At 33.5% G+C, this 13746-nt stretch overlaps 1 protein-coding gene across 2 annotated transcripts in view; it reads left to right on the top strand.

The window, feature by feature from the left end:
* The window catches only part of LOC109059667 (EGF-like repeat and discoidin I-like domain-containing protein 3), a 28856-nt gene extending 23019 nt beyond the window's left edge, over positions 1 to 5837 (top strand). For both annotated transcript variants that reach the window (XM_042733107.1, XM_042733106.1), the window contains 2 exons: positions 2156 to 2311; positions 3697 to 5837. In XM_042733107.1, coding sequence (XP_042589041.1) covers positions 2156 to 2311; positions 3697 to 3846 — 306 coding nt within the window. In that variant the 3' untranslated portion in view covers positions 3847 to 5837. The remainder of the gene's footprint in view (positions 1 to 2155; positions 2312 to 3696) is intronic.
* Positions 5838 to 13746: the final 7909 nt, after the last annotated feature.

The raw sequence follows: 13746 nt of genomic DNA, 5'->3' as shown, positions 1-13746 counted from the left end.
CATGTCATCTTATTGTCATGAGGCATTGCTTATTTTAATAAAAGCTCATTAATCAGGACTGGCTGTTTTAGCAAAAACAAGGAGCTCCAGAGCAATTAATTAGAGCAGCCTTGAAATCCTGTAATACCACTAAAGTAATAGACTTACAAAATTCCGCTGCTTGAAGACGTTCCTGCGGTGTCAGTGGCGCTGATCAACTCCGGTCCTCCGAGGGGAACTCTGCAGTGCAGACGAGGGCTGTGATTTAGTCTGACGTCCATCACTCCGTGAAGGGCAGTGAATTCCAGCTGTATTAAACAGATAACAGGTTGAGAGACAGTCCCACCAAAGCAGGTGTGAGATTTGTTTTACCTTCAGACACCTTTCTCATCATTTGCAGAGGTATAACCTACATTACAATGACACATTTAGGCATAAGCAGAGCTGTCTATACTGCAAGCGCCTGATGTCGGATGTCCCGTTTCTGTTTTAACACAACTACTCCTGCAGTTTTACTTTCTTCTTTTTGTAATTTTATTTAATTGCTGAAATCTATCCTTGAGCTCATGACACCATAACACCCTTTACAATGGAAGCCCATTTCCATCATGGCATTTTTTTTTTTTTAAAGGAAACCAACTTTTTTATCTTGCAATTCTGAAATAAATAAAAAATAAATAAATAAAATTGTGCCAAAGTAAAAGTCAGTTCTGAGAAAAGAAATCAGAATTTCATGATGTTAATTTGCAATTCTGAGAAGAAAAAGAATTGTGAGATAATTTGGAATTGTGAGATATAAACTCTCAACTGACTCTTTGCAGGAAGTGTGATTGACAATTGACCAATCACAACGCCGAATATGCCATTTTTGTCCGACAAACAAACCGTAGCGCCATTCTGGAGAATATCCACTGGACGCAAACTGCGTACGCTATTGTGTCAGCCGCGACACAAAGATACGTTTTCTATGTGTATTTATACTTTGATTTGAATGAAAACAGCGCATCCGTGCAGCGCGGCTGACACAGAAGAGCGTACGCAGCTTGTGTCCAGCGAATATTCTCCAAAATGGCACTATGGTGATGCAGAGAGACACAGAGGAGACGAATTGTTAAATAAAGTCTTTTTTTTTCCTCGCGTACAAAATTATTGTCACTGCTTCATAACGTTACGGTTGAACCACTGATGGCAGATGGACTATTCTGACAATGTTTTTCAAACTTTTCTGGATCTTGACAGTGTTATTTTTTTGGTAGTCTATGAGACAGTCACAAGCCTCCCGGTTTTCATCCAAAATATCTTAAATTGTGTTCCGAAGACGAACAAAGCTTTTACGGATTTGGAACGACATGGGGGTAAGTGATTAATGACAAAATTTTCATTTTGGGGTGGAGTATCCCTTTAATGTTGGCGGGCTTGAACTTGAAAAATGGTGTGTATTGACCTCTTTCCATGGTTGAAACAAGATACCTTCTGATGTTCATTCAGGTTTATTTCATGATATAACTAGTAAAGAGGAAGAGATAATGACACTTTGTTTCATATCTAACGTAACCTGTTCTGTCTTGTCTGTCAGCACGTTGTCAGTTTGCCCTTTGCTCTGTGATGTATTTTCTCTGCGTGAGAACATGAAAGTGCCATGGCTTGTTCGACACAGCAAAAGTGATGAAGCGGGCAGGTCTTTGCGACGTGTCAATTGTGAGAAAAAAAGCCAGAATTGTGAGATACAAACACAAAATTGCAAGATGTAAACTCAGAATTCTGAGAAAAAAGTCAGAATTACTCAGATTAGCAAGAAATAAACTTGGAATTCCGAGAAAGTAAGTCAGAACTCTATGTTTATATCTTGCAATACAGAATTGTGATATAAACAGAATTGCGAGGGGAAAATAAGTCACAATTACCTTTTTTTTTTTTTTTAATTCTGGCAGAAACAGGTTTCCATAATTTTTCGAACTGCCATTCAAAATTAGATGTGCATGGTGACAAAACACAATGTTCTGTAACAAATATTTCATTGTATTACAATAATATTTTACAAGTATGTTTTTTATTTTCTTTTTTTGTGGAGGGATCTTAAAGATGTAAAATGTACTTCTACAGTAATATATGTGGGCTTGAATGCATTATCTGCTGCTTTCTTCACAAAAATCTCTCTCTCGCTCATTATCACCAGGTGGATTTGCTGATTACCACCAAAATCACAGGAATTATCACCCAAGGAGCCAAAGATTTTGGACATGTGCAGTTTGTCGGTTCCTACAAAGTGGCATTCAGTAATGATGGAGAGAAATGGCTCATATATCAGGATGAGAAACAACAGAAGGATAAGGTAGGACACTTGCTGTGTACATGAACATTTGAGGGAGATGTCATCATTTTCTATGAAAGTATTTATAAAGTATTCTAAAGTACATAATGTATTTATTTAAATGTCTTTTATATATATATAATAAAAAAATCACCCTACTGATTGTAAGGAATACATAGATGGAGCTTCTCACACAGACTCTGTAAAGGACATGACATCAGCATTAGCACTGAGAAAAATTTCAACCTCTCAGCATTTTTATGACAATCTCCCAGCTCCAGCTGAAGAATCACCTCCATGCTTTCCATCCAGAGCGGCAGCAGCTGACGAGACGAAAGCTTTCCTTAGACACAAAACTCCAACAAGGAGTACTTCTGTGTAGAAAAGAGAGACAGTTATTTTAAAATTCAACGTTCATTAGAGAGATACAACTAGACTGAAGCCAGTGTTGCTTTATGGTACATTTTCATTGATATGCATCAATATATGATACATAATAAATATATAAATACATAAAAGTTTGGGATCAGTAAGATTTTTTTTTTTTAAAGAAATTAATTATTTTATTCAGCAAGGATCAATTACATTGATCAAAATGATTTCTATTTCAAATAAACAATATATAAATATATTGTTTGTTGTTAATATATAAATATTGCTTTGCATCACAGAAATAAATTACATTTTAAATTATATTAAGATATACAACAGTTTTTTTAAATTGTAATAATATTTTACATTATTACTGTTTTGTTTACTTTATTATTAAGTTATGTCTTTAATCAAATAAGCGCAGCCTTGGTGAGCATAAGAGACATTTAAAAACATTTAAAACTCCATTTTAAATGGTAGCGTAGGCAAATATTGTTGTTTATTACTAAAGCTATTAAGTCATACAGATTTACTCACATGGGTGAATGTTTGGTGGTTCTTTCAGAATTTTCATTTTTTTAGTGAATGTTACCTTTCGCTTTTTTTAAGTCACATGATGTGACGTGATCTTTTCCAGTCATAGCCCTTTCCCTGCTCCCACAACACACGGAGACAGTTTTTGTCCTCACACACACACACACACACACACACACACACACACACACACACACACACACACACACACACACACACACACACACTGTAAGGTCATAAGTGTGGTGGCTGGGGGTAATCTATTCTGACAGCACTGATAAGAAACAGTCTACTGGAATAGATTCTCTCAGAGGACTAATCTGTGAACGACGTCCTTTAACAAGTGCTATTAAAAGAGCTCAGGTGAAGCGTGTATGAAAGCCACACGTCTGCTTTATATGGCCTATTTTACTGCCACATTATTGTGCACTTTTAAATGACATCAGAACGCCTGATTCAGCATTTTTTTAAATTACTCATTGTCCTTCTGTCATTGACAGATCTTCCAAGGAAACTTTGACAACGAAACACACAGAAAGAATGTGTTAGATCCGCCGATCTACGCCCGATTCATCCGGATTCTTCCGTGGTCGTGGTACAGACGCATCACTATGAGGGCGGAGCTTCTGGGGTGTCCGGAGGAACAGTGAAACTGCGGCACATTCTATGACAGACTATGTGTAAAAATAACATTTCTAATGGTGATATTTCAAGGATGCCGTTTGGCCTGAATCAAAAATGAAAGATCTTTTGATTACAGTCGATGATAGTCAATGATTGTGATGACTTTGAATGGATTTTTTTTTTCTGCTCTGGAAATTGCCACAACTTATGATGCTTTTCAAATGTTATTGTCACTGTACAACTGACTACTTTATTTTAGAGTATTATCAGAAATAGGTCAATTGAATTCACTCAGGTCAAAGGTCACATGCTAGAATAGTTCAAGTATATGATTTATGAATATAAGGAGGAGCTAAGAACTGTTGGTATTCTTATAAATTTATGTATATTAACTACTAAATGTTGTCATTTGTAATTTATTAAAATTCAATCATGCAAAATCGATGAATGAGAAGTATAGGAGGGTGGGGTAAACTGTGCCACATATCTAGATTGACTTCACATGGAATGACACAGATTTAAGACTAAAGCTTGTTCACACCAAGAAAGATAACTATAATGAAAACAATGATGTTAACTATATTAGCGTCCACACAATGCATGATATGATTCTCTTTATTATAATCTACAGATCTACAGTTGTTTAGCTATTTGTTTGTGGGTAAAATCCATGATTGGGAATTTTGCACGAGGGCCAAAAATTTTCCCACAATGATTTAAGTGCGGTTTCACATTGGCCACACTACCAAACTAAATTTGTATTGATTTATGTATTCTAACTAAAATTTCCAACCATTTGGATCACGCAGTTTTAACATAAAAAACCTGAAAAACACAATAACCAGGTTTATACATTTATCACCAATAAAATCTATTGGTTTCAACCTCATAAATTTTAAATTGCTCGTTTTTACAGCCAGCTAATTTTTTATTCACGAACATACTTTTTAAGTGAATAAATCACTTGATTTCTTAATGAACAAATGAAAACTGATTCTAAGCTATTTGAATAAAGGCATTTTGAAAACATGATTATTTAAATGAAATCAAATAGGTGCAATAGTTAATAATAAGCCATGCCATGATTTCTTTGAGTGGAGAAATTTGACTCATTTTATTTATGTATAACTGACAAAAACGCATCACAAGATGTTTATTAGTTTGTGTTAAAACTATGTGTATATCTAATGAATGGAAATTTTATATGCAACTCAAATTCAGAAATTTTAAATGTAGGTTTAAATATTTTTATGACTGTAGTGACAAAACACAATGGGACTTTTTTTGCTGCAAAAATTGCTAATGTCCACACCTTAATTCTTACAGTATAATTATATTTCAGGATGTTGAATGAAATAAGGAATAAGTGTCTAATAATAGTGGTTTAGTGACACACCTTGCCCCATGTTAGGGGTAACCTGTGTAATGTCAAAGGGTATTTTGACATGCTTTTCACAAACCTGCCCCAAAACAGGGTTAATATTCAAAATATTTTATCAGTTTATCACTATTCTACAAAAATGATGCAGTTTGCTAGATTAGGGGTGACACATCTTACCCCACTCTCTCCTACATACATCTGCAGGTAGAATTACTTCAACACAATGTAGCGTTCAGTACTTCATATATATCCACAGTCAACAGAAACAACTTAAAGTTAACATGAAATCAAAATGAAATCAATTCCTGGTGGATAAAAATCAATTTTGTACCTTTTGACTCAAAAATGTGTCACAATACAGACATCAAATGAGTTTCATGTTGACTTTAACTTGGATAAGTGAGAATAAACCAACAATCTTTCCTTTCTTTCCTTGTTTTGTAGTGTTTTTGAAAACCTGTAAATACAATACAGTATAACGCAAGAGCAGTTTGGTATAATCTTATCTATAATAGCTTTCTATTTCATTGCTGTATTCACTGGACAGTTATTGAACAGACCTGATTATACTGTACTATTATATTACTGAACTCTTAATGGTCATTTTAACAATAAAAATCAAACTGTGAGACCGTTCTGGCAAGTTACACTTCTTCATCAACTGAGTCTGAATATGCATGAGATTTAGTTGCTGCTTTATTCCATTTTCGCTGATGTTTTCACTTTGCATATTTCAATAACCACAACAAGCACACAGCCTGATTTTGAGAGCACAATCCCTAAAATTTCAAAACATATGCATGAGAAAGTTATATGTATATTCTACAAAACTTCAGATTTTTTCAAAGACTTTGTATGTTGCTGTGTATAAATTCTGATCCATACCAGTTTGAGATGCCCATGGTTTACTTCTAGTCCACTAATTTGATTAGTTTTAGTTAACAATAACAACAACTGCTTATAATTATAGATCGTCTCAGAATGTTTCTTGTATAAAAGATTAGAGAAACTATCACCATACTGTATGTGATCTGTAAATAAAATTATTAGTTTAATATATTTTTATTTTTAAAATATATGCATATTAAAATATTTAATTTATGTAAGTTTTTCATTTTATTTTATTGTTTTCAATTTGTTTTATTTTATTTGTTTTCAAACCACTTTATTCTACAACAGCCATTTATGCAAAAACTAATGCCTTACATGAGCTATAAAATTATGAAAAAATAAAGAAAAAAAAGTTGAAAATTATCTCAGTGAATTTAAAATCACAGCGTTCATCCAACAGAGCTCGGGTGAGGTGATTTAGCAAAGCATCAGATGTTTCTGAGCTTTCAGCGTGTAACTTTAGAGAGCCGTGGTGTGCTTTCTTACTGGTGACATTATCAAGAGATGCAGAAGAAGATTGGCTCATGCATTTTTCATGTGCTTCGGCTCAGAGGAAGAGCCTGGGAGATAACTGTGCATTTAATTGCTTCAGAAGCCTTATGAGTTCATGTTAACTTCAGTCTATTACAGCTGAGAACTGAAATAATCTCACATTCTGTTTGATCGCATTGCATTGTCGCTTTGCTCGTGTAGATGAAGTCAAAGTCTCTGATTATGTTTGCAGGTGAATAAAGACAAGTATTAATGTGAGACATTTTTTCTTTGTTTTTAGCTTTTTAACATGCTGACAGTCAATTTGCACCTTTCCACTTCAATTTTCAGATGACTATCATAGCACAATAATTCACATATTTTTGTTTCTAGATAAAACAGGTGGTAGCTAGCTTTATAGGTCCAAGCTGTTCTCTGGTCAGTAGCTGGTCCGAGGTGGTTTGGATGGTCAGTCAGGAGGACTAGAAACTGGTAGATCTGATTTCATCCAGGTAAACCACTTTATAATAAAATCTTAAACGAACTCTCTTCAGAATCTCAGTTACCTCTCCCAGAGATTAAACGGAGGCTTTGTCCTGAGACAGAGTTTAGTAATTAGTAAGATCTCAGCGGCCAGTCTGAAATCAATCAGATCTTAACACGAACATTTCTCTGCTGCTGTTATGATCTGTTTGATAAAATGACCCCAGCGTCTGTGAAATCATGAGTGAATGCTGAGTGCTGGAGGAGCAAGCCTGTAAATCATGTTGAAAGAGGCCAGTTCCTCAGAGACCAGGCCTCACTAACATCTCCATCACTGTCTGAACCACATAAGCAGCTCTGGAAATAACGTTGCAAACAAGAAAAGGATGTAGCATAAAAATAACAGAGTAAATTAAGTTTGCTTATGTATACAGCAATTCATGAAGTTATTAAAAGTAAATAATGCTTTACATTCAATCTTATGCGATCAACAAGACAGAGGCTGCAAGAAAAACAGGGTTGAAGTTTTGAATAGCATGATTTAGTTCTTTAGTTATCATTAATTGTTGAACTTTTCAATTAAAAAATAATTTGAACACAATATATAACAACTATATAAATTGTGCTGATCTATTAAATTGAATTTTGCACCAGGATTATTATCGGTAACAAATTAAACCATAAAAAAGATTTTAAAAAAAAGTAAAATAAAGTAGAAAAAAATTGCTAAATGTATTTTATTTTTATTTTTATTTTATTCTTATTTTCATGCTGAAGTACTAAACTAAGACAACTAAAATCTAAACTTAAACACTATATAAATAAAATAAATAAATAAACAAAAACTACAAAAAATTACAAAAACACACAACAAAATATTAAAAAGTGAAATTAAATTAAAACAGAAAATATAAAAACATTAACTGATAAATAAAAATATGTATAAAAACATTTCCTACATTTTTTTGTCATTTCAGTTGCCAAGGCAACAGTTCTCATTTTCAAGGTGAACTACTAACCTAACTAAACCTAAATAAACTAAAAACTAAAACATAATACGAAGTATAAAAGTCTAAAGATATATTTAAAAAAATAAAATACAAATAAAATAAAATCTAATGCAAAATATTGACAAAAACTATACATGTATATCAGTGATACTAAAATAACACCGGGTTGTACACCAAGGACCAAGGCAGTTTTATTATTTACTTATTAACTACATTTTACTGATCAGCTACTATATTAATTTATTAACAACATTTCTCTATCAAGATTTTATAATAATAATAATGATTATTATTATTAATATTATTATTTAGCACTTTGATTTATTAGTAAACAGTTATTTGAGTCACTTGTGCTTCTACAATAATGACAGCAGGCTAAAAAGTGCATTAATGTCGCCCTCTCGCGGTGATAGATGTCAATTGCAGCAAAGAACACGACTGCCCTCTACTGGTAGTTTCAGGACGGTTCAGATTCATTACAGCAGGCCTACATTAGTACTGATAGTTTACAACTGCACATGTTAGGTATGTTATATAAAAAGATTAAAAAAGTGTCCGAATATAGTGTTTGACCAAATTAGGATGAACAATGTCGTCCCGTCCGCAGACGGGAAACAGTCATGTCTCTGTTAGAGAAGATAGCTTTGGCTTCATTCATTCAGCTGTCAATCAGACAGAACACCAGGCACCAGCGCTGGAGACAGGATGTGATGGACATTCATCTTGTGTCAACAGGAAGTAGGGACAGAGGCTTCTGTGAAAACAAAGAGCCCCTTTGGTCATCGCGAGTCAAGAAAGAGCAAACTTCACATCAGCCGCCTGACAATAGATTCACTGAGACCTGCTGTATTAGTTTAAAGATAAAGAACTGATAAAGAACAGACGGAGCGCGATAAAAAAAAAAGAAAGGAAGAAAAAGAAAGAAAGAAATCCGAGATCTCAGTTCCGGAACTTTCTAACATGAAACGCTAATGTATTAAATGCAAACTCGCCGATATGTTACTGTTATATTAGGGCTGTCAAATGATTAATCACGATTAATCACATCCAAAATAAAAGTTTTGTTTACATAATATATGTATGTGTACAGGGTATATTTATTATGTATATATAAATACACACACATAAATTATATATTTAGAAAATATTTACATGTATATACATTTATATATTTATATTCTTATATTTTATATTATATATAAATATATTTAATATATAAACATAACATATTCTTCTTAAATATATACATGCATGTGTGTGTGTATTTATATATACATAATAAATATACACAGTATCCACACATATATTATGTAAACAAAACTTATTTTGGATGTGATTAATCGTGATTAAATCATTTGACAGCCCTAATATATATATATATATATATATATATATATATATATATATATATATATATATATATATATATATAAAAAAGTGGAAAAAAACACTATATAGAGATATTTACAAAAGTAAATAAAAATGCTAAACTACAAATTTATTAAAAATTTTTATTTTATTTATTTAAAAAAAATAATAACATTGTTTTATTTGAGCTAGTCGCCAGGGCAATATTTCCCATTTTCATTTAGTTTAACTTGATGTAGGCCTACTAAAATAACTAAAAATAAAACTAAAACTAATATAAATTATAAAACAATAAAACCAAGCTAAGCTAAAATAACATAAAAAATAATTAAAATTCAACTAAAATTAAAATAAACAAAAAAAAAACTAGAATGGTATCCTCATTGATACTAAAAATAGCACTGATAGCCAGCATCACTAATTAAATTTTGGAAAAACTCAGGAATAACAGATCCACTGTGACTACTTTGTGATTCATACTGACTTTAGGACAATTTCCCTGTACATTAGCTTCAGAAAATCTGAGCTATTCTGAGGAGTAACGTCTCGTAGCAGTGGATGTTGGCCGTGTGTCTCGTGGCTCTCGAACCCCCGCATGGAATGTTTCAGCCAACTTTGGCTCAGTGCGGAAATCAGGACAAATAGGCTGTTCATGGCATCCAGTGGCAGAATGTTGGTTTTGGGGTGTGTGTTAGCAGAGCCATTTGACTGGGCTAGTTTCTGTGTAGTCTGTATTACTGGGTGTGTCCGCTGGAAAACTGCTGACTACCGAAAGCAATTAACATGAACATCTGGAAGCACCAGCATAGGTTCTGTGTACTTCTACTTCCATGTAACAGTCTCGGAACAAGTACATCATTGCCAGTGGAACTGTACTGAACAAGAGTGACCATAATTCACACTCTAAGATGACAGAATTATGCTGTTAAAATTATTACAAAAAAAAAAAAAACTCTAGAATTAATTAAAAATAGTAGTAATAATAATAATAATAATAATAAAACAATTCAAATGTTGAAGCTGTGGCCTAGCAGTTTGCAACAATTCCTTATCCCATACTTTTTTTTTTTTGTGCACATAACTTAAATATTCCCACGACTAAACAATTAGAAAATCTCTACAGCCAGATGAGGGTGACACTATCTCTATGGACAGACGTCACGCCTTTACTGATAGACGTGAGAAAGCTCCTCTTCGTGGTTCACAAAAACAGCTTTTCTAAAAATTCTTTCATTCATTCATTTTTTTTTTATAATTATTATATTTTAAATAAATTATTAGGACACGTTAAATTGGTGAAATGTTAAAATGACAGTATTTATAATGTAATAAATTATTTATATTTCAAATTAATGCTGTTCATTTGAACTTCACCAAAGAATAAAAAAAAAAAAAAAAATCAGTTTCCACAAAAATATGAAGCAGTACAAATGTTTTTGATATTGATGATAATTAGAAATATTTCTTGAGCAGCAAATCATCAGAAATTATCACTAGAATGATTTCTGAAGGATCATGTGACACGGAAGACTGGAGTAATGATGCAGCTTTACATCACAGGAATAAATTAAGAATAATTCAAAATATCACTGTTTGTACTGTATTTTTAATCAAATAAATGCAGCCTTGATCACATAGGAGATTTCTAAAAGCATAAAAAACTTTAAAACATTAAAAAGAAAAACCTTGCAAAAAAACTTTTGAATAGTAGTGTAGGTAAATATTGTTATTTATTACTTAAAAAAGAAAAGAAAAACATTCAGTATATGAATATGAATATTATGAAAAATGCCACAAAAAGACTTCCGAATGGTGATGCGAATGAATCATGAATTTGAAACTATAATAATATTTCACAATATTACTGTTTTTATGGTTTAAAAAAATTGGTGTAGAGACAGTTTTCACTCAAAAGTTCTCCTGCACTATTAATTATAAAAAACAGCAAGTAACACATGCTTTGAATTAAACTTGCAATCTTGAAGTAGAAAGACTGATATAGTATTTTCATGTAAAACATACTCCAATAATCTTTATTTCTGACTAATAAAAAAATTATAATAATAAATCACTGCAACTACATTTTTACACTTTCTTTAAAAAAAAACAAAAATGTGAGTGCTTGTCTGTGCAAATCCCGCTGTCACTATATCCTGAGTGATTGCCAGGGAAGATGATCTGAATGGTTATGGGATTGTTTTTTCATCAACCAGTGATTACTCAGGAATGAGCACCTCTCCACAACAAGCCACACAATTAGAGCAATCACAAACAGTTTGAAGAAATGTTTCCTTGATTCTTTTGCTATCTTAAAGTGAAAGGAGTCAAAATGTGCTGGTGCAGACATGGGACAGGCAACAACAGTCACGGGACAGAGCAGTAAAGCAACAATAAATGCATACAACAGTGTTTCATTCTCTCTGACCGAAAGCCACTTCCTATATGACCATTGTGCCCTGGAGCCGTGACATTTAACCCAGATTGCTGCCACGTGTCTGTTCTGTTAAGGACTTTCTGCTACACATTTCTGTAAGAATGGTCTTCTGCCAATCACTGCCCAATAAAAGGCAGCAAATTGGATCTTTAAGTGACATTAGATGTCATATGTGATGATTTACCTCAGCAATTCTTCCAAAATTTGCTCTTTAAACACTGTAACAGGTATTTACAAAATGATAAGATTATCTGACCCCAAGAGCCTACAAAGATTTCTGACAGCTTCTTAAACTCCTTGTGCTCTGCCTTCAGCAATTTCAGCAGGCGAGGAAGAAAGTAAACCGCCAACCTCAGGGAGCTGCGCTGCGAAATTCCTCGCAGCTCGGTTTTCTAAAATGAATCAGACCTTGTAGCCAACATACAGTACTGGCTTTCTAAGAGCAAACCTGCGCACCGTGCCGCTGAGAAACACACACAAAAAAATGCTTAACGCAACGGAATGTGTTTCTTTCTGTGAGGTACGTACGCAGCAGAAAGGTGTCTTTGTGTGCGCTGATTGTAAACAGCTATGCATGCATGCCAAAAACAGCACATGTGAAGTTTAGGCAGTTTTTTTGTGGACAGTTGTGAGAGTTGATGAACTCCAGTTGGATCTGCTTTGAAATTTTCAGATGTGCTGTGCAGTTTAATTACTGAGAGCGGCCTTAAAAAGAACAGCTAAGGCAAAAATGACACTTCTCTCATTAATATACTGTATGGCCTTGTGTCATTCCAAACTTTTGTATGGAACACAAAAGGGGAAATGGAAAAGAATTTTCAGAAGATGGATCTTATCATTTTATCAATATTTCTATTATGCTAGTGGCAGAAATGTGTAAAGAACAAATTAAGTAAGAACCATTTAAGTAAAACATCCTGTATGGCACCTATACACCCTAAAAATGCTGGGTTAAATACAACCCAGCGCTGGGTAAAATATAGACAAACCCAGCAGTTGGGTTACTGCACAGATGGCTGGGTTAAACATTTAACCCCGCTGTTGGTTGAAAACAACCCAATCGCTGGGTTTGTCCATATTTAACCCAGCATTTTAGAGTGTAATTTCACTTTAAGTCGAGTCCACTTTGCAGCCTTTTTTTTCGCCAAGAATCACTGATTGACAGAAGACAAATCCTTTAGGAAGTGTTTCATAAAATTTCATTGCATTTTTTGGCTGATATATCCATTTAAATCTTTGCGTCTGAAATACAATTAGAGAATAGACAGGCTAATCTAAAAAGTATAGGATACTCAACAAATCCAACAAGATTATATCATTGCCAATGTGTGTGTGTGTAAATGAGTTGCAGAAATAATAGGAAACAACTAGATTTGTACATTTTCGGAGTTGTTTGCGCTTGCAAAAGTTGTCTTCTCATTACCAAACTATTCCATGCCAAACTATTTTCAATTCAAACTATTCTGCTATGCGATTAATAGGTTGTTTTGGATGGTTGTAACCAATAAAGTCCTGTGTTTGTATTTTCTGTCAAGATCAGCTATTACAAACCATAATCTAAACTACCTAAAACAGCCATACATACAGTATAACATTCCTAGAATTTCTTTGGATACGACATATAGTGGAATGAGGTATAATATAATTGGTTGTATGCCAGAGTCAATAAACCCCACAGAGAAGTGGTCAGTTCATCTCCCTGTGGATTGAACTTTTACAGGCTCAGCGTTTACATTCTCTCGTGTTTATGACCCTCTATTTATGCCTGTGCCAAATTTTGGCTGTGGGCACAGAAGACATGCTTTAAAATAAACACGACATACCTTGACCTAAAACAACAATTTCCCAATGTTTTGGTCTTTTGGACACAGAAGTGATGCAAGTACTG

Source organism: Cyprinus carpio, chromosome B10, assembly GCF_018340385.1.
Source record: "Cyprinus carpio isolate SPL01 chromosome B10, ASM1834038v1, whole genome shotgun sequence".
Taxonomy (NCBI): Eukaryota; Metazoa; Chordata; class Actinopteri; order Cypriniformes; family Cyprinidae; genus Cyprinus; species Cyprinus carpio.
This window is presented reverse-complemented; position numbering and strand designations above follow the sequence as displayed.